This window comes from Furipterus horrens, unplaced genomic scaffold, assembly GCF_987537825.1.
Source record: "Furipterus horrens unplaced genomic scaffold, mFurHor1.1.pri manual_scaffold_2, whole genome shotgun sequence".
NCBI classification, from domain to species: domain Eukaryota; kingdom Metazoa; phylum Chordata; class Mammalia; order Chiroptera; family Furipteridae; genus Furipterus; species Furipterus horrens.
Genome location: NW_028327172.1, coordinates 48,109,660 through 48,126,137, shown reverse-complemented (window position 1 = coordinate 48,126,137; position 16,478 = coordinate 48,109,660). Strand labels below are relative to the sequence as shown.

General features: G+C 36.4%; 1 protein-coding gene across 4 annotated transcripts in view; it reads right to left on the bottom strand.

Annotated features, from left to right (window-relative positions):
• Positions 1–16,478, bottom strand: part of EMSY (EMSY transcriptional repressor, BRCA2 interacting) — an 82,455-nt gene that overhangs the window by 31,517 nt on the left and 34,460 nt on the right. For all 4 annotated transcript variants that reach the window (XM_090265655.1, XM_090265662.1, XM_090265660.1 and 1 more), the window contains 2 exons: positions 5,844–5,993; positions 2,869–3,039 (listed from right to left, as the gene is read on the bottom strand). In XM_090265655.1, coding sequence (XP_090121781.1) covers positions 2,869–3,039; positions 5,844–5,993 — 321 coding nt within the window. The remainder of the gene's footprint in view (positions 1–2,868; positions 3,040–5,843; positions 5,994–16,478) is intronic.

Genomic DNA, 16,478 nt, shown 5'->3' with positions numbered 1-16,478 from the left:
CTCTACAGAGTGGTCCCCACACTGCCCTAAGAACCCACCGGGCCCCGGGCCCAGTTATCTCGACATTATTGACTATATTATCTTAGGTAATGTTTTATGTTGTTTTGCTCAAAGAATATGCAAATTAATAAATGAATTAAAAAGTATATAAACACTCGTTCCTTGCCTGGACATTGTACTAAAGATTAAGAGAATCAAAATCAAGCTTTGCCATTGTCGTGGCTCCTAATAATGTCCTCAAGGTCAAGATAATGAGTTCACCTCTGAAGGATCCAATCATCTGCATAAAATATGCATGATTCTTCAACAAATCCTCAGCAAAGTTCACAAAAACTCTTACATGTCTGATAGTTCTATGTATACACATGTAAGTAAATATTTGACTCTATTAAGATATGAGTTAAGTAACTGCAAAAAAAGTCATGCCTTCCATTTAATTGCTTATTCCAATAAAAAGAAAAACTTGACCTTTTTTAGAATGCACTTTAGAAGCATGAACTTGCTTTCTAGGATATTATACAAAGGAAGTAAGACCTTCACATAATTTTATATACATATAAAATGATGTTCTTCATGGGATTATTGATAATGGCCAAAACAAAGTGAAAGCAACCTAAAATATTCAACAAAGAAACTGGCTAAATTATGGTGCTTCATATGAGGGAACACTGTGTAGCCATTAAGTGAGGGCAGGAGGAGTGTCAAAGTACATTTAACGTATATTATTATTATACAAAAAATGATAAAAACATTGTTAGCTCTCAATTAAAAAAATACACACAAACACATTTATACAAAAAGAAAATAGAAAGAGGAATGTACAGAAATATATTCTTAAATCTCAACATATTCTTCTGGGTGGTAAAAATTACAAGTTTTAATGTTTCTTTGTACCTTTCTATATTTTCCAAATTCCTTACAATGAGGAACAAAGTATCATTTAAAAAAAAAGTCTTCTACTCTTACAGCTAGAATTTTTAGTGTATTTTAAGAAAAGTGTTCTTTTTTGTTGTTGTTGGAGAACAGGGATGGCATTGGGTTGAGGTGGGTACGGAATCTAGAATCCAGCATCTGCTCATGGATGAAAGCACAAATTGTCTGAATTCATCCAACGACACTTAGCATTTTACTATAAATAATCTGGGGTTAAAAACTAACCTATAATCCTAGTATCACAGAGAACAAGAATAATATGAGAATTGGCTTTATAAAGGATATTGATATGTATAATAGAAGGATCAATTATAACAGCCAGAAATGAGAGAAGTTCTTTAGAATAAAGGTGTCAAACAGTGAAGCAGAGGTACAGACAAAGCGGGCTCCATGCAATGGATAAAGCTGTCTCAGCTATGTGCCAAGGACATCCTACAGTGCTGAAAAATTTAAGAATTCTTCTCATGTATATGCATACACTTGAAATAGCAACTATGAGCTGCTTTATATTTAAATAGAAAGGTGGATAAAATATACACATGATAAAATCTATAAATGTTATATGTGATCACCTCTTTGCTTCCAGAAAAATGTGTTTGCTTTGCATTGCTCTAACCTGGTACAAAGCAACTAAATCATAAATAATGTCTGAAAACAGAGGCCTCATAACATCTAAACATCCTTTCAAGCTACACAGAACCATGAATTCATATATAAGTAAAGAAAAAACTCTTAGTCATAAAAAGCTATATACCAATGAAAAACATGATCATTTTTTGAGAAATGCAGAACTAGGTATGTGTTCTGTACTATTTAAAGATATTGTCAGGTAATAAATCATAATTTGAATTTTAACTGTGTTATTTAAAGTATCCTCTTAAAAATCTGGAGTACGATAATTCTTTCCCTACTGGTTTCACCCTCCTTGGTTTGGCAAACGTTGGATTTGTTCATGTATACTTAAAAGTAGAGCCAAAATTAACAGCTTTAAATATAGTACTTTATGCCAATACTATGCCCTGCTTTGCTTTTTTTCACTCCCTGAATTATCAGCAACATCGTATTACTGCCAGGGACATCAATCCCTTCACTTTAAAATGTTAGAACAACTCACCTGGGGCATACAAATTATGGCTAATCTACAAAAATATTAAACAGTTAAAAGTCCACAGGGCTCGCTTAATCAAAGATAATTTACACCATTTTAATTAAAAAAATACTAATCAATGAAAACAAATACCATGTTAATAGTCCACTTCAGGATCCACAACCCAAATACTTCAGGAATTAATGAGCCATTAAAAACCAGGTAAGGTTCCAAAATACCAATAAATATTAGCCTTCACTACCTAAGTAAAATAGTTTTTAAGAGTAAACAGTCAATATAAATGGTGAAAAGCAAATAAGGTATTCAAGTACTTTTATTTTTAATAAGCTAAAGTGACATTAGTAATTGAAATGGTAAGTTGTGGTTTCTCAAACATATTTAGATAAATAAATACTAGTTCTTCCAGTATCTAGCTTGTGTGGTCTTGGACAGGTCAATTTCATCTCTGTAACCTTAAATTTGTTTGTATCTTAAACTGGGGATGATAACGACTCTCTCAGAGTTATGAGGTCTGAACGGATTAACAAATGAAAGAATATTTTATAAATGAAACATCTCTATGCAAATGTAAGCCATAATCTTTGCATCCTGATTAAAAGCAAATTTGTGTTCTATTTTTAAAATGTCAGAAGCTTAATATGCGAAGATTTAATACTAGAACTAAAACCTATAATCATTAAACATCAGGGCTAAAAAAAAAAAAAGAAAAGGAAAAAGCTCAGGACTTCTAAGGGGAAAACTGAAACCAAACAGAATCTTTCAACAGTTGAAATTTTTTTTCCTCTTATGAATCACCTATACCTTGTACATGTTTCAGATATACCTACCAGAAACTATATTACTGCTAATTATCTTGCCCCCCAAGGTAGCTAATGATTTGGGTACTACTGTAATGATGCTACCACTGGTAGTTTTCACATAAGTTGCAGCTCCAGGGGTTGCAGCCATCCGACCTATGGATGGGCTCACTGTTGGCCGGGTATAGGTTGCCTGTGTGCCTATAAAAAGGGAAAAACCGAAAGAAAAACTTGTCATTACTTATAGAAGAATGACAATTTATACAGTTTAAGTATAATTCAATGTAACCTACATTGTTTTAACTTGAAAACAAAATTTCAAGGTGTTAAGACTTAAGTAATAATTTACAGCCAGTTTTCAACGCACATAGCAAGAACTATAGCCAAGTCGATTTGAATCAATTTTACACATAAAATACTGTGATATGTTGCATCAAATTACTAACCCCAAGATAAAGTATAACCAATTCTGTTGCTTCTTCCATTACCTTTTTTCCGTTAGTTTTATGCCAAAAGAAACATAAATTTAGCCATCTTTCCTGCGAGAGCATTTTAGTCATTTCTGTTACAGATTTTAAGGTCTCTGCATCTGTTTTATGCTGTCTCAGTGCCAAGCCCAATGTCATCACTCAGCAAATAAGGCAATATTGTTTGCCTAAAATGTTATAAACTTTTACTGTTTTGTACTCTGTTGCCCTATATTTCCATCCTTTAAAGAGTTATGCCATCACTTTACTAGAGATTAAAGTTGAAGCTGCCAAGAATTGCCAGGAATATTTCTTTTTAGCCTAAAAAGTTCATTATTTACATATTTCCTCAGCTTTAACTGACCTCTTATTTTTCTTCATGTCTCTCAAAGGACTTTACACTCTTGCCCACTATTTCTAGAACTTTTTTCTTTTCCCAAAGAGGAATTAAAAACTAACCAGATGAGCCTGTTATAGTTTCCTACAAATCTGGTAACTCAGAAATATCATTCATAAGCTAAGAACTATTGATCCTGGGGAGAATGAAAATGACTAAGATAACACCTTCTTCAACTGAAAAATATTTTTTCATGATAATTAGATTCATAGGCCACTGTGATACCCATTTTCAAAAATCCCTTCTCCTAAAAAATGCTTTTAGCAAGTTATTCACCATTTAAAAATACAATCCCTATCCAAAAGAGGAAAGAATATTAAGTAGAATTAGTTTAAATTGGTTACAAACGTACAACTGAATCAAGGGGAAAAAAAATCTAGTGCAAAATAAGTATGTTATATAGACATATAGTTTGAATCAGTTAAATTATAACCAGAAAAAAAATTCAACTTAAGCTTCGGTTTTTTTAAAAAAAGGAAACACTTATTCCAATATGGATACATGGCACAGACACATTACTTTTGCTGCTTTTTCCTAACATGAAGAATCATATATACCTAACACTACTGTCTTTGGACCAAATGGTGAAAAGTTTTGGGAGAGGTATGACAGATTTAATACAAGAATAACAGTATTTCTAAAGCAGAGGTTTTGCAGAGACAGAAAGTAGAATGGTGATTACCAAAGCCTGGGAGAAGGTGGGACTACAGTTTCAGTTTGGGAAGATGAAAAAGCTCTGAAGCTAGATGGCGGTGATGGATGCAAAATAATGAGTATATGCTTAATACGAACAAACTGTACACTTAAAAATGGTGAAATGGTAAATTTCATGTTATGTATATTTTACTGCAAAATTTTTTAAAGCAGTCCATTTAGAGTCCAACAGATACAGGTTCAAATCCCAGTTCTGCCTTTTATTGACTATGCAAAGTTGGGCAAGTTGCTTAACATAAATCTGTTTTGTTGCTGAAAATGGAGATAATAGAGACTAAGGGGTACTAAGCGTACTGTTTATGCAGACCTTTACATACTGGCTAATAAATAATAGCTTATAAACTTCAGATAGGTATCATTTATATATTTTTAAATTTTTTAAAAAGCTTTTATTTATTTTAATATTTTTAACTTTATTTTATTTTTAGATAGGGGGGAAGGGAGGGAGAAAGAGAGGGAGAAATGTGTGCTTGCCTCCCGTGCACCCCCAACTGGGGACTTGGACCCCAACCCAGGCGTGTGCCCTGACTGGGAATCAAACCTGAGCCTTTTGATTTGCAGGTCAGCACTCAATCCACTGAGCCACACCAGCCAGAGCCAGATAGGTATCATTTTATACTAGTTAGATTCTTTTATCTAAATACTGGCCATCCTCATAAAAAATAAAAAATAATTGGTAAGAATGCACAAATTCAAAATTATAACAACAGCTAATTCTAATATTAATTAATAGTAATAGCTATTGAGCACTCTGCTGGGGACCTTATATACTTGATTTCATTTAATACTTACAATAACCTTATGGCATAGGTATTACTACCTCATTTACATAGACAAGGGAAAAGATTGAGGGATTATGTAACTGTTCACCGTCACAAAGGGTAGTATTATTTAAAATGTTCTACATTGTCACTTTCTTGGGCATGGTGTGGTTTCTGTCATTTCTAGGCAGAATGTCATCCCATTTTGCCTCCCTCAGTCTGAGTAACGCTTACTATATTGTAATGTAACATAGACTCAACCTCATCAAAGTGAGATCCTTATGGATGGGAATGTATTTTCATTCACTCAACAAATCCTACTAAACATTTACTTACAGACCAGCTCTCTCTATATATGGGTAATAAAACAGATTATTACCCTTATGAGAGCTTATAATTTAATAATGTGAACAACATTAAACAAATCAACAAATAGTAGCTAAGTAGTTAGAAACTTCAGTGTAAGCTATGAAGGAAAAGAATACAGGACTGTACAACAATAAGAGAACTATTTTTAGTTGGAGGGAAGTGGAAAATCAAGAAAGGCCTCCTTAAAGAACTGTCTCAACAATCTCTGTCACCACAGTATCAAACACATTGCTGGCACAGAGAAATTACTCAATAGATAGATGATGAATGAATGGACTGATGCTCAAGAAAACTTACCAGTAGGAGTGGTTACCAGTTTAGTTGTCATTATTGCACCATTACTGCTAACCACCATAATAGGGGAATTGCTACTGGTGGGCAGAGTTGCTGTCACTGGTTTGGGTAAGATTTTACTTGGTTGAACTTGTTGTGTGATGATTTTAACACCTGTGAAAGAAGAAAAATAAATATCAGTATAGACTATTTTAAATACATGTGCCTTATACCAACCCAAGAGGGCAGTAGTTACACACACTTACTTCTCCTTGCCTAAAGAGATGCTTTCTTTGTATGGATAAAAACCCTTTACCAACTTTTATTTCTCAAATTCCCCTTTCCTAATTTATCTCATTCAAGAATACAATTAAAACATTAGAGAAGCTATTAAATTCTAAAAACGATTTTTTTCTTTTGTCTATGATCATGTTATAGAAGAGTGTTCAAACCAAATTAGTCACTGACCTGAACTTTTACAGATAAACAATCTATTCCATGCAGATGGGGGTAAAAGAATTAGGATAAGAAGTCAAAAACAAATATTAATGCAGTTTTTATATAATCCTAACTACACCAAATAGTTCTCTAATCTCTTAAATTATAAAACTTGTTGAAAACTATAAATGAGTAAGAACAGTTCCTTTCTGAACCTTTACTTTTAAGTTGACTACTTTTAAAAGTATTTTTAATACCTCATTTCGTCAAATACATTATCATTGCGCCTACAAAAATATACATCTGGACAAGAATTTGAAGGGAATATGTTACGGTGGTGAGATTATGGGTTTTTTATACATTTTTCAAAAATTTTATTTAAATGTTACAATTGTTAAATTGACTTTTCAAATGTAAAATGTCCATTTAAAAGAAATATTTCATGCTAACTACAAAATGAAGTACTAATAATTGATGAAGAAAATTTTAGGAACACTTTTTCCCCATTAACTTCACTGAAATAATTCATGGAACTGAACATATTGCACCAGGACCTTATTTTCAAGAAATTGAGTGTATTGCCATAGACAATTAAAATTTCTACTTTTTAAAATGGTATATAGGTTGAGACATTAGGAAACAAACAAATCTATTTCTTTAATAGTTTTAAATAATTTTAAATTTCATATGCCAATAAAGAAGTTAACATTACGACATCTAAGCATGATTAGGCAATTACTTAATCTCTATGACTCAGTTTACTTATCCAAATGAAGATACTATTAGCATATACCTTCTAGGGCTATTGTGAAGATTAAATAAATCAAAACTGTAAAGTGCCTAGTACATACCAAGAATTCAATAAAATATTACTATCATAGAAATACAGAAATCCTGATTATAATAAATTAGAAACAGTGAAGTTGTAGGGGGAAATTATTTCTAGTATTAATATTGTCACATTAGTGAATTACAATAATAATACTCAAGGCATATAAAAAGAAGTCCCCAGAGAAATAATCAAGACAGAAAAATTTAAGAGAATAATAAGAAACTGTTTTGCTTAGTCCTACAAATAAGCTAAAAATCTGGATGAAAGAGATTATATTCTAGAAAAATATTATTAATCAAAATCGAACTCAGAAAAAAGATTTATACAGAAAAATTTCCTCAAAATAAATTAAGAGTTCCCCCTTTACCAAAAAATAGCAGACCCAGATATTGTCACAGGATAATTCTACAGTCCTTTAAAAATGAGGTAATTATAACGTATTTAAAAACCATTCCTCTTAAAAGTTCTCATAACACACAAATTTGTAACTCTGTGGTGATGGAGGTTAATGTTAACTTAAGCTATACCTACTCATCATGTTGTATACCTAAAACTAATAACATATTATGTGTCAATTATACCTTAATTAAAAACAAATAAACAAAAACCATTCCAGACTTCTGGCCAAGACGAAGATGCAGACAGACATGCTGCGTCTCTCCCTCCACAACTAAGAAGCAATACAACTACCTCAAAACTAGAAACAGCCAGAAGTTCCAGAAAATCAAACTTCATGGAAGTCCAACAAACAAAGATATAAAGAAGAAATACTCATCCAGACAGGTAGGAAGAGCGAAGAGGACGCAGTGTGGTGGTGTCAGCAGCAGTGGCGGAAAGCAGTTACACGTTTTAAAAAGTCAGGAGGGACACCTGGGGGGTGTTCCCAGCTCCTCACCAGACTGCGCAGCTCATGGTCCCAGCACTGCGGAAAATCAAGCTTCATTGCTTCTGACTGTGCAGACCAGTGGGGGTTGGGGCGGAGGCAGAAACTGCCGGTCTCTCAGCAGAGTCCACTTGTTTAAAGGGCCCCCACGGTCCTAGAACATCCGCAGATCCATCCACTCTGGGAACGACAGCCAGGGCAACAGCTAGAGAGGCACCAGTTTGATACAGAAGTGGGAGACGTGCCTAGAAAAGGAGCGAGTGCTGGGCAAGGGGTATTGTTCCCTCTCAGACCCCTCCCCCACACACAGCACCACAATGTGGTGAAACAGGTCGCCTAGTACTGATGAATCCCTAAGGCTCCGCCCCTTACAATGTAACAGGAGTGACAGCTCTACCTAAGACACAGAGGCAAACAAACACAGGAGCCTGTCAAGATGAGGAGACAGAAAAGTATGGCTCAAAAGAGGGAACAGATCAAGGTTCCAGTGGGAGAACTAAGTGACAAGGAGATAGCCAACTTAACAGATGAGGAGATAGGCAACCTAACAGACGCAGAATTCCAAACACTGGTGATAAAGACGCTTACAGGCTTGAAATGCTCATATACCTGAGTATGGCAAACACATAAGAGAAGAAGTGAAGGCTATGCTAAGTGAAACGAAGGAAAATTCATACAAAACCAATGGTGAAGGGAAGAAAACCGGGGTTCAAATCAATGATTTGGAACTTAAGGAAGAAAAAAAGTCAACTAGTACAGAATGAGGAAACTAGAATTGAAAAAAATGAGAAGGCTTGGGAACCTCTGAAACAACTTTAAACATGCCAATATCCGAAACATAAGGGTGCCAGAGGGAGAAGAGGAAGAGCAAGAAATTGAATGCTTATGTGAAAAACAATGGAGGAGAACTTCCCAAATTTTGCAAAGGAAATAGACATACAAGTCCAGGAAGTACAGAGAGTCTCAGGTGAGCTGGACCCAGAGGGGACCACACCAAGGCACATCATGATTAAAAAGCCAAAGGTGAAAGATAGAGAGAGAATCTTAAAGACAGCAAGAGAGAAGCGGAGAGTTGCCTACAGAGGGGTGCCTATAAGACTATCAGCTGATTTCTAAAAAGAAACTTTGCAGGCAAGAAGGGACTGGCAAGCAGATTCAATGTGATGAAAAGCAAGGACCTACAACCAAGATGACTCTATCCAGCAAAGCTATCATTTAGAATGGAAGGGCAGATAAAGTGCTTCCCAGACAAGGTAAAGCTAAGAGTTCATCATCACCACACTATTATTAAATGAAATGTCAAAGGGACTTACCTAAGAAAAAGAAGATCAAAATTATGAACACTAAAATGATAACAAACTCACAACTATCAACAACCGAATCTAAAAAATAAAAACAAAATCCAGCTAAGCAAACCAGAACAGGAACAGAATCATAGGTATGGGGATCACTTGGAGGATTATCAGCTGGGAGGGGGAAGGGGGAGAAATGGAGAAATGGTGCAGGGATTAAGAAGCATAATTGGTTTGTACAAAATAGACAGGGGAAAGTTAAGAATAATATAGGAAAGGGTGAAACAAAAGAACTTATATGCACGACCCATGGACATGAACTAAGGTGGATGGGATTGCTGGAGGGAAGGGGGGTAATGGGCAGAGGGGAGCAGAGGGAAAAAAAAAATGGGACTACAACATAATCAATAAAATATACTTAAAAAAAAAAAAAAAACATTCCATGGATCAATTTCTGGGAAGGTAGCACAATGAAACTGGTAAAAATAATAAAAACCACCAATGAAATCTCTGGAAATGGTCTTAAAGACAAATGAAGAAACATCTATTCAAGAAAATGCAGAGAAATTCAGTAAGAAAGGCAAGATCTGTGGTATTTAAACCAAGATATGTTCCTCCTTCCCCTGCTCTTAAGTGAGGCAGACTCCTCTCCAGACTGCTGCAGTCAAGAACACAGGGTTTACTCTTCCTCCAGCTCCCATTTGGAGGGCTTTCTTTTGAGGAGCAACAGGCCTTCAGCTTACTGCATTTTGCCCCCAGGTACCTATTGCTAAGACTGAGTCCTGGCCAAGTGCAGTCAAGAGGTGGGCACTCCCTTCTGTCCAACTCCCAATTCATGAATCAAAGGTTCTTCCTTGGGCATGGTGCTGCTGAGAATACTGGGGTCCTGATCCCCATTGCCATGGCTTGTGAGGCAGTGGCTGCACTGCCGGGAAAAGAGAGCTGAGAGGATGTCAGGCTGATAGCCATCCTTCCAACCCTGCCTTCACTGAGTGCTCAGCTCCTAGGGCAGGAGTGTCATTCTGAGAAGTACGCCATTGACCCTATCCCCAGAGCTCAGGGGCTGTCTGAAGGTAGAAATCAGCCATAAAACAGGTAGCTCTTAATCTCTTCCCAAAGGAACTGACTTCATTTGTAACATAGCATTAAGAACAGTAGAGGATGTGATAAAAGGCAACTGGAAGGAGACTCATGGATTTAATAGACACGTTCTAGACTACAGGCCAGATAGTTTGCAGGAGAAAACTGAGAAATAAAGAAGCTGAGAGGAATCCTCATGTGGTCAGAACAAATATCAAAAGCAGAACATTGAAACTATTCCTTCAAAGAAGCCACAATTTGCTTTAGTTTGTAGAGAGCAATTTATGCTCCAGGGCATTGTTGCAATCAATAGAGTAGCCAGTTGGTAGAGTTTAACAGCTGAATGTGGTCATAGAAAGAAAGAGAGCAATACCAATACCACAGTCATCTCAAAATGACTGGACATGCCCAAAGCTGTACCTCCCTGAGGAATAACATCAGAGGCCTAACTTCACTAAAATAATTGATCTAGTCACTCAACAACAAATAACCAAGCAAATGAAAATAATACATCAAGGGCTGAGGGATAGTATCCAACCATATCTAATATCTAATATATCAATACAAACATCTGAAATGTCTAGTTTCCAACAAAAATCATTAGGAGGCATGCAAAGTAACAGGAAAATATAACCTACACGCTATTTAAAAAGCAACAGTAACAGCCTATGAGAATGACCAGACGTCAGATTTAACAAAAATAAAAAAGAAATCAAAGTAGTCATAAATGTTCCCAAAACTAAAGAAACGCATGATTTCAGAAGACAGCATTGCCAAATAGGCATCAAATAGAGAATATTAATTAAGTGACAGAAGTTATTAAAAAAAAACAAATGAAAAATATGGAGTTGAATAGTACAATAATTGAAGTAAAAATTTCATTAGAGGCTCACAATAGATTTGAACTGGCAGAAAAAATAATTAGCAAAATTGAAAATAGATCAGCAGAGATTATGCAAGCTGAAGAGAAAAAAAAAAGGAATCTACTGTGTTCTTCAAATGGATCAGTTTTATAATCCAGATGAAAATAAAGTTTGACTCTCTTTAGTCTTCATTTAAACCAGACAAGAATAGTGGTGTCATCAACAGGTCATTATTTAGTAATTTTGTTACCAAGAATAAAGATTTTGAGATCCAAGATGGCAGAGGAGTAGTAGAAGCTATACTAACCTCCTACCAGAACCAATGTGGAATTACAACTTAATTGTGGAGAAATCATCCGGAATAACCAACAGAACACTAGCTTGAGAGAAGCCTTATAACCATAGACAGACAGAAAAGGCTGCTTCATCACAATGTCACTGATAGGAAGTGCGGAGATGTGAAAGGGCTGGCTGGGCTCCCACGGGGGGGCTGCAAAAGGGATGGAGAAACATCTCAGTAGCCAGGGGTTCCCCCTAAGAAGGGTAGGGTCTAAACCCCAGTTGGGCTTTCCAGCCTACAGCAACAGAGCTGAGAGTAAAACAGCATCCAGCTGTGAAAAGTGTAAAGCCGTGGAGTATTTTTTGCTGGCCTGAGAGATAGCCGGAGAGTGCTTAAAGGGACCATGTACAAAAATACACTGGCACCCACTTACCCGGGGCTCCAGCAGAGGGAGGGCAGAGTGAACTAGAGACGCTTAAGGAGAGTTTGGGGTGGCGGCTTTGAAGAGAGAACTGAGGGAGCAGCAGACCAGGTCCCAGAGCTGACTAATCTGCCATACTGCAGACAGAACACTCCCCTCCAAGAGGCCTGAGGGGAAGCAATAGCCCTGCCCCCAGGAATTAATCTGGCACGCCTTCGGTGGTTAAGCCTGATGGCTGATCACAGATTGAACAGATTAACAACTAAAGGAGACAAACAAAGAGAGCAGATCTCTGGTAGTCTCGAACAGGCTGCCTAGGCCCAGACTGGGATATGATCTGGTATCACCAGAAGCAGATCAGGAAAGTAAAGAAAGTGCATCTCTACAACAGTATGTAAGATGTAGTGGGAGGAGGGACTCTCAGTCAGCTGGCTGGAGGGAAGGACCCACCAAAGAGCAACACAACAACAACCAAAACCCAAGTACAACCAGAGAGCCCAATTAAACGGCACAAAGGGTATCCCAAGAACATCAAGTTCAGGAGATCAAGGTGATCACACCACTGAATCCCACAGGTCTCCTACCACAGAAGGTCACAACACAAAGATAGGAAGTCAAAACAGATCTAAGAAGCAGAAACAAACAAGAAGAGTCACAAAAAATTGGGAGACAAAGAAATAACTCCCCCATCGAAAGGGAAGGAGGAATCCCCAGAAAGAGTGCTAAATGAAATAGAGGCAAGCAAACTATCAGACACAGAATTCAAAATAATGATTATAAGGAAGCTCAATGAACGCAGCAAGCTCAAAGAAAACTACAAAGAACTCCAGGGAAGTTACAAGGAACTTACTGAGAACTATACCAGCATTAAACAGGCCATAGAAACTATCAATAAAAGCCAGGAGGATATGAAGAAGACAATTTCTGAATTAAAGAACACAGTAGAAGGAATCAAAAGCAGTCTAGATGAAACAGAGGATCGGATCAGTGAGCTGGAGGACAACATAGAAAAAAATTCCCAGATAGTGCAACGAAATGGAAAAAGACTGAAAAAGAATGAAGAGGTTTTAAGAGAGCTGCAGGACCACATGAGACGTAATAATATCTGCATCATAGGGATACTAGAAGAAGGAGAGGAGCAAGGGATAGAAAACCTGTCTGAAAAAGTAATGAGAGAAAAGTTCCCTAACTTGATGAGAGAAAAAGTCACGCAAGTCCAAGAAGCACAGAGGGTCCCAATGAAGATGAACCCAAAGAGGCCCATTCCAAGACACATCATAATTAAAATGGCAAAATTCAGAGACAAAGAGAGAATCCTAAAAGCAGCAAGAGAGAAATAGCTAATAACATACAAGGGAGCTCTGATAAACCTATCAGCTGATTTCTCAACAGAAACACTACAAGCCAGAAGGGAATGGCAAAAAAATAGTCCAAGCAAAGGCCTACAACCAAGAATACTCTACCCAGCAAGGCTCTCATTCAAAATGGAAGGTGAAATAAGGAATTTCTCAGGCAAAAGAAGGCTAAAAGAATACATCTCCGCCAAACCAACATTGCAAGAGATGCGAAAAGGTCTGCTTTAAGAAGATGAAGAAACAGAGAGACAGAGAGGAACACAGGTACAAAGGGGAAAAATGAAAATGAATAAAGTACCTATTAATAATGACCTTAAAAGTAAATGGATTAAATGCACCAATCAAAAGACACAGGGTAGCAGAATGGGTAAGAAAACCCACGTATATGCCGTCTACAAGAGACCCACCTCATAACAAAAGATCTACACAGACTGAAAGAGAAGGGATAGAAAAAAATATTTCATGTAAACAAACATGAATAAAAGCTGGGGTACCAATACTTATATCAGACAAAACAGATTTTACAACAAAGGCCATAACAAGAGACAAAGAAGGACATTTAATAATACTTGAGGGAACAATTCACCAAGAAGATATAACCCTTGTAAACATAAATGCGCCCAACGTAGAAGCACCCAAATATATAAGGAAATCTTGGAGAAATTCAAGAAAAATATCAACAGCAAAACACTCATAGTAGTGGACTTTAACACCCCAATGTCAACAATGGACAGACCTTCCAAGCAAAGAAACACCAAGGATATTCTGGCACTGAACAGCACTCTAGATTAAATGGGATTAATTGATACATACAGAACCTTTCACCCCAAAGAAGCAAAATATATATATTTTTTCAAATGCACATGGAATATTTTCAAGATAGACCACATGGTAGGACACAAAAAGCCTCAACAAAATTCAAGAAAATCGAAATTATATCAAGCATCTGCTTAGATCATAATGGCTTGAAATTGGAAATCAACCTCAAGGAAAAAACTCAAAAACATTCAAATTCATGGAGACTGAATAACATGCTATTAAATAATGAATGAAATAACAATGACATCAAGGAAGAAATAAAAAAGTTTCTGGAAACAACTGAAAATGAACACAGAACAGCCCAAAACCTATGCGGCATAGTGAAGGCAGTCCCGACAGAAAAGTTCATAGCAATACAGGCCTACCTAAAAAGGATAGAAGAATCTCAAATAAACAACCTAACCCTACATCTATAAGAACTAGAGGATCAACAACAAAGCCCAGAGTGAGTACAAGGAAGGAAATAATCAAGATCAGAGCAGAATTAAATTACATAGAGACTAAAAGAACAATTCAGAGGATCAATAAAACCAGGAGCTGGTTTTGGAAAGATAAACAAAACTGACAAGACTCGTCAAGAAAAAAAAGAGAGGATACAAATAAATAAAATCATTAATGAAAGAAGAGAAATCACAATCAATACCACAGAAATACAAAGGATTGTTAAGAAATTACTACAAACAATTACTACAAACTTTACAACCTGGGTGAAATGGACAAATTTCTAGAAACATATAATCTTCTGAAACTGAATCAAGAAGCAAAAAGCCTGAATAGACTGATAACAGCTAGTGAAATTGAAGTAGTAATCAAAAACCTCCTGGCACTCAAAAGCCCTGGACCGGATGGCAAACTGGGCCTAGAGGGAGCATACTTCAACATAATAAAGGACATATACAAGAAACCTGCAGCCAACATCATACTCAATGGGTAAAAACCAAAAGCTTTCCTCTTACGATCAGGAATAAGACAAGGATGTCCACCCTCTCCACTGCTAGTGAACATCATTTTGGAAGTTCTAGCCACACTGATTAGATAAGAAAAAGAAATAAAAGGCACCCAGATTGGAAAGAAGGAAGTAAATTGCCATTATTTGCAGACAACATGATATGTACATAGAAAACCCTATAGACTCCACCAAAAAACTACTCAACCTAATAAATGAATTTGGCAAAATAGCAGTGTACAAAGTCAATATTTAGAAATCGAAGGCATTTCTGTACACCAACAATAAAATATCAGAAATAGAAACTAGAAAAAAATCCCATTTACTATAGCAACAAGAAAAATAAAGTACTTAGGAATAAACTTAACCAAGGAGGTAAAAGACCTGTACCTGGAAAACTACAGAACACTGAAGAAAGAAATTAGGAAACATACAAATAAATGGAAGCATATACCATGTCATTGATGGGAAGAATTAACATCATTAAAATGTCCATACTACCCAAAGCAATTTATAGATTCAACTCAATCCCTATTAAAATACCAATGACATATTTCAAAGACCTAGAACAAATACTTCAAACATTTACATGGAACCAAAAATGATCCCAAAGTAGAAGAAACCACAATACCTGATATCAAAGTATATCACAAGGCCACAGTGATCAAAACAGTCTGGTACTGGTATGAGAACAAGTGTATATAAATCAATGGAACAGAAGAGAGAGCCCAGAAATAAACCCAGGTCTCTATGGTCAATTAATATTAGACAAAGGAGGAAGGAGCATAAAATGGAGTGAAAATAGCCTCTTCAACAGATGGTTTGGGGAGAACTGGAGAGGGACATACAAAAAAATGAAACTAGAACACCAGCTTATATCACACACCAGAATAAACTCAAGATGGATAAAAGACTTAAACGTAAGCCATGACACCATAAAAGTCATAGAGGAAAACATAGGTAGGAAAATTTCAGATATCCCAGGCAGCAATATATTTGCCGATATATCTCCCAGCGCAAGGGAAATAAAGGAAAGAATAAACAAAGGGTACTACATCAAACTAAAAAGTTTCTGCTCAGCAAAAGAAAACATCAGCAAGTTAAAAACAGAACCAACCATATGGGAAAACATATTTGTCAATGATACCTCAGACAAGGGTTTGATCTTCAAAATATATAAAGAACTTATATGACTCAACACTAGGAAGATGGACTATCTAATTAAAAAATGGGCAAAGGACCTGAAAAGAAACCTCCAAGGAGGACATACAAAGGGCCCATAAGCATATGAAAGGATGCTCAACATCACTAGCCTTCAGAGATGCAAAGTAAAATCACAAGGAGATACTCCCTCACACCAGTCAGAATGGCCATCATTAACAAATCAACAAACAAGTGTTGACAAGGATGTGGAGAAAAGGGAACCCTTGAGCACTGTTGGTGGAAATGC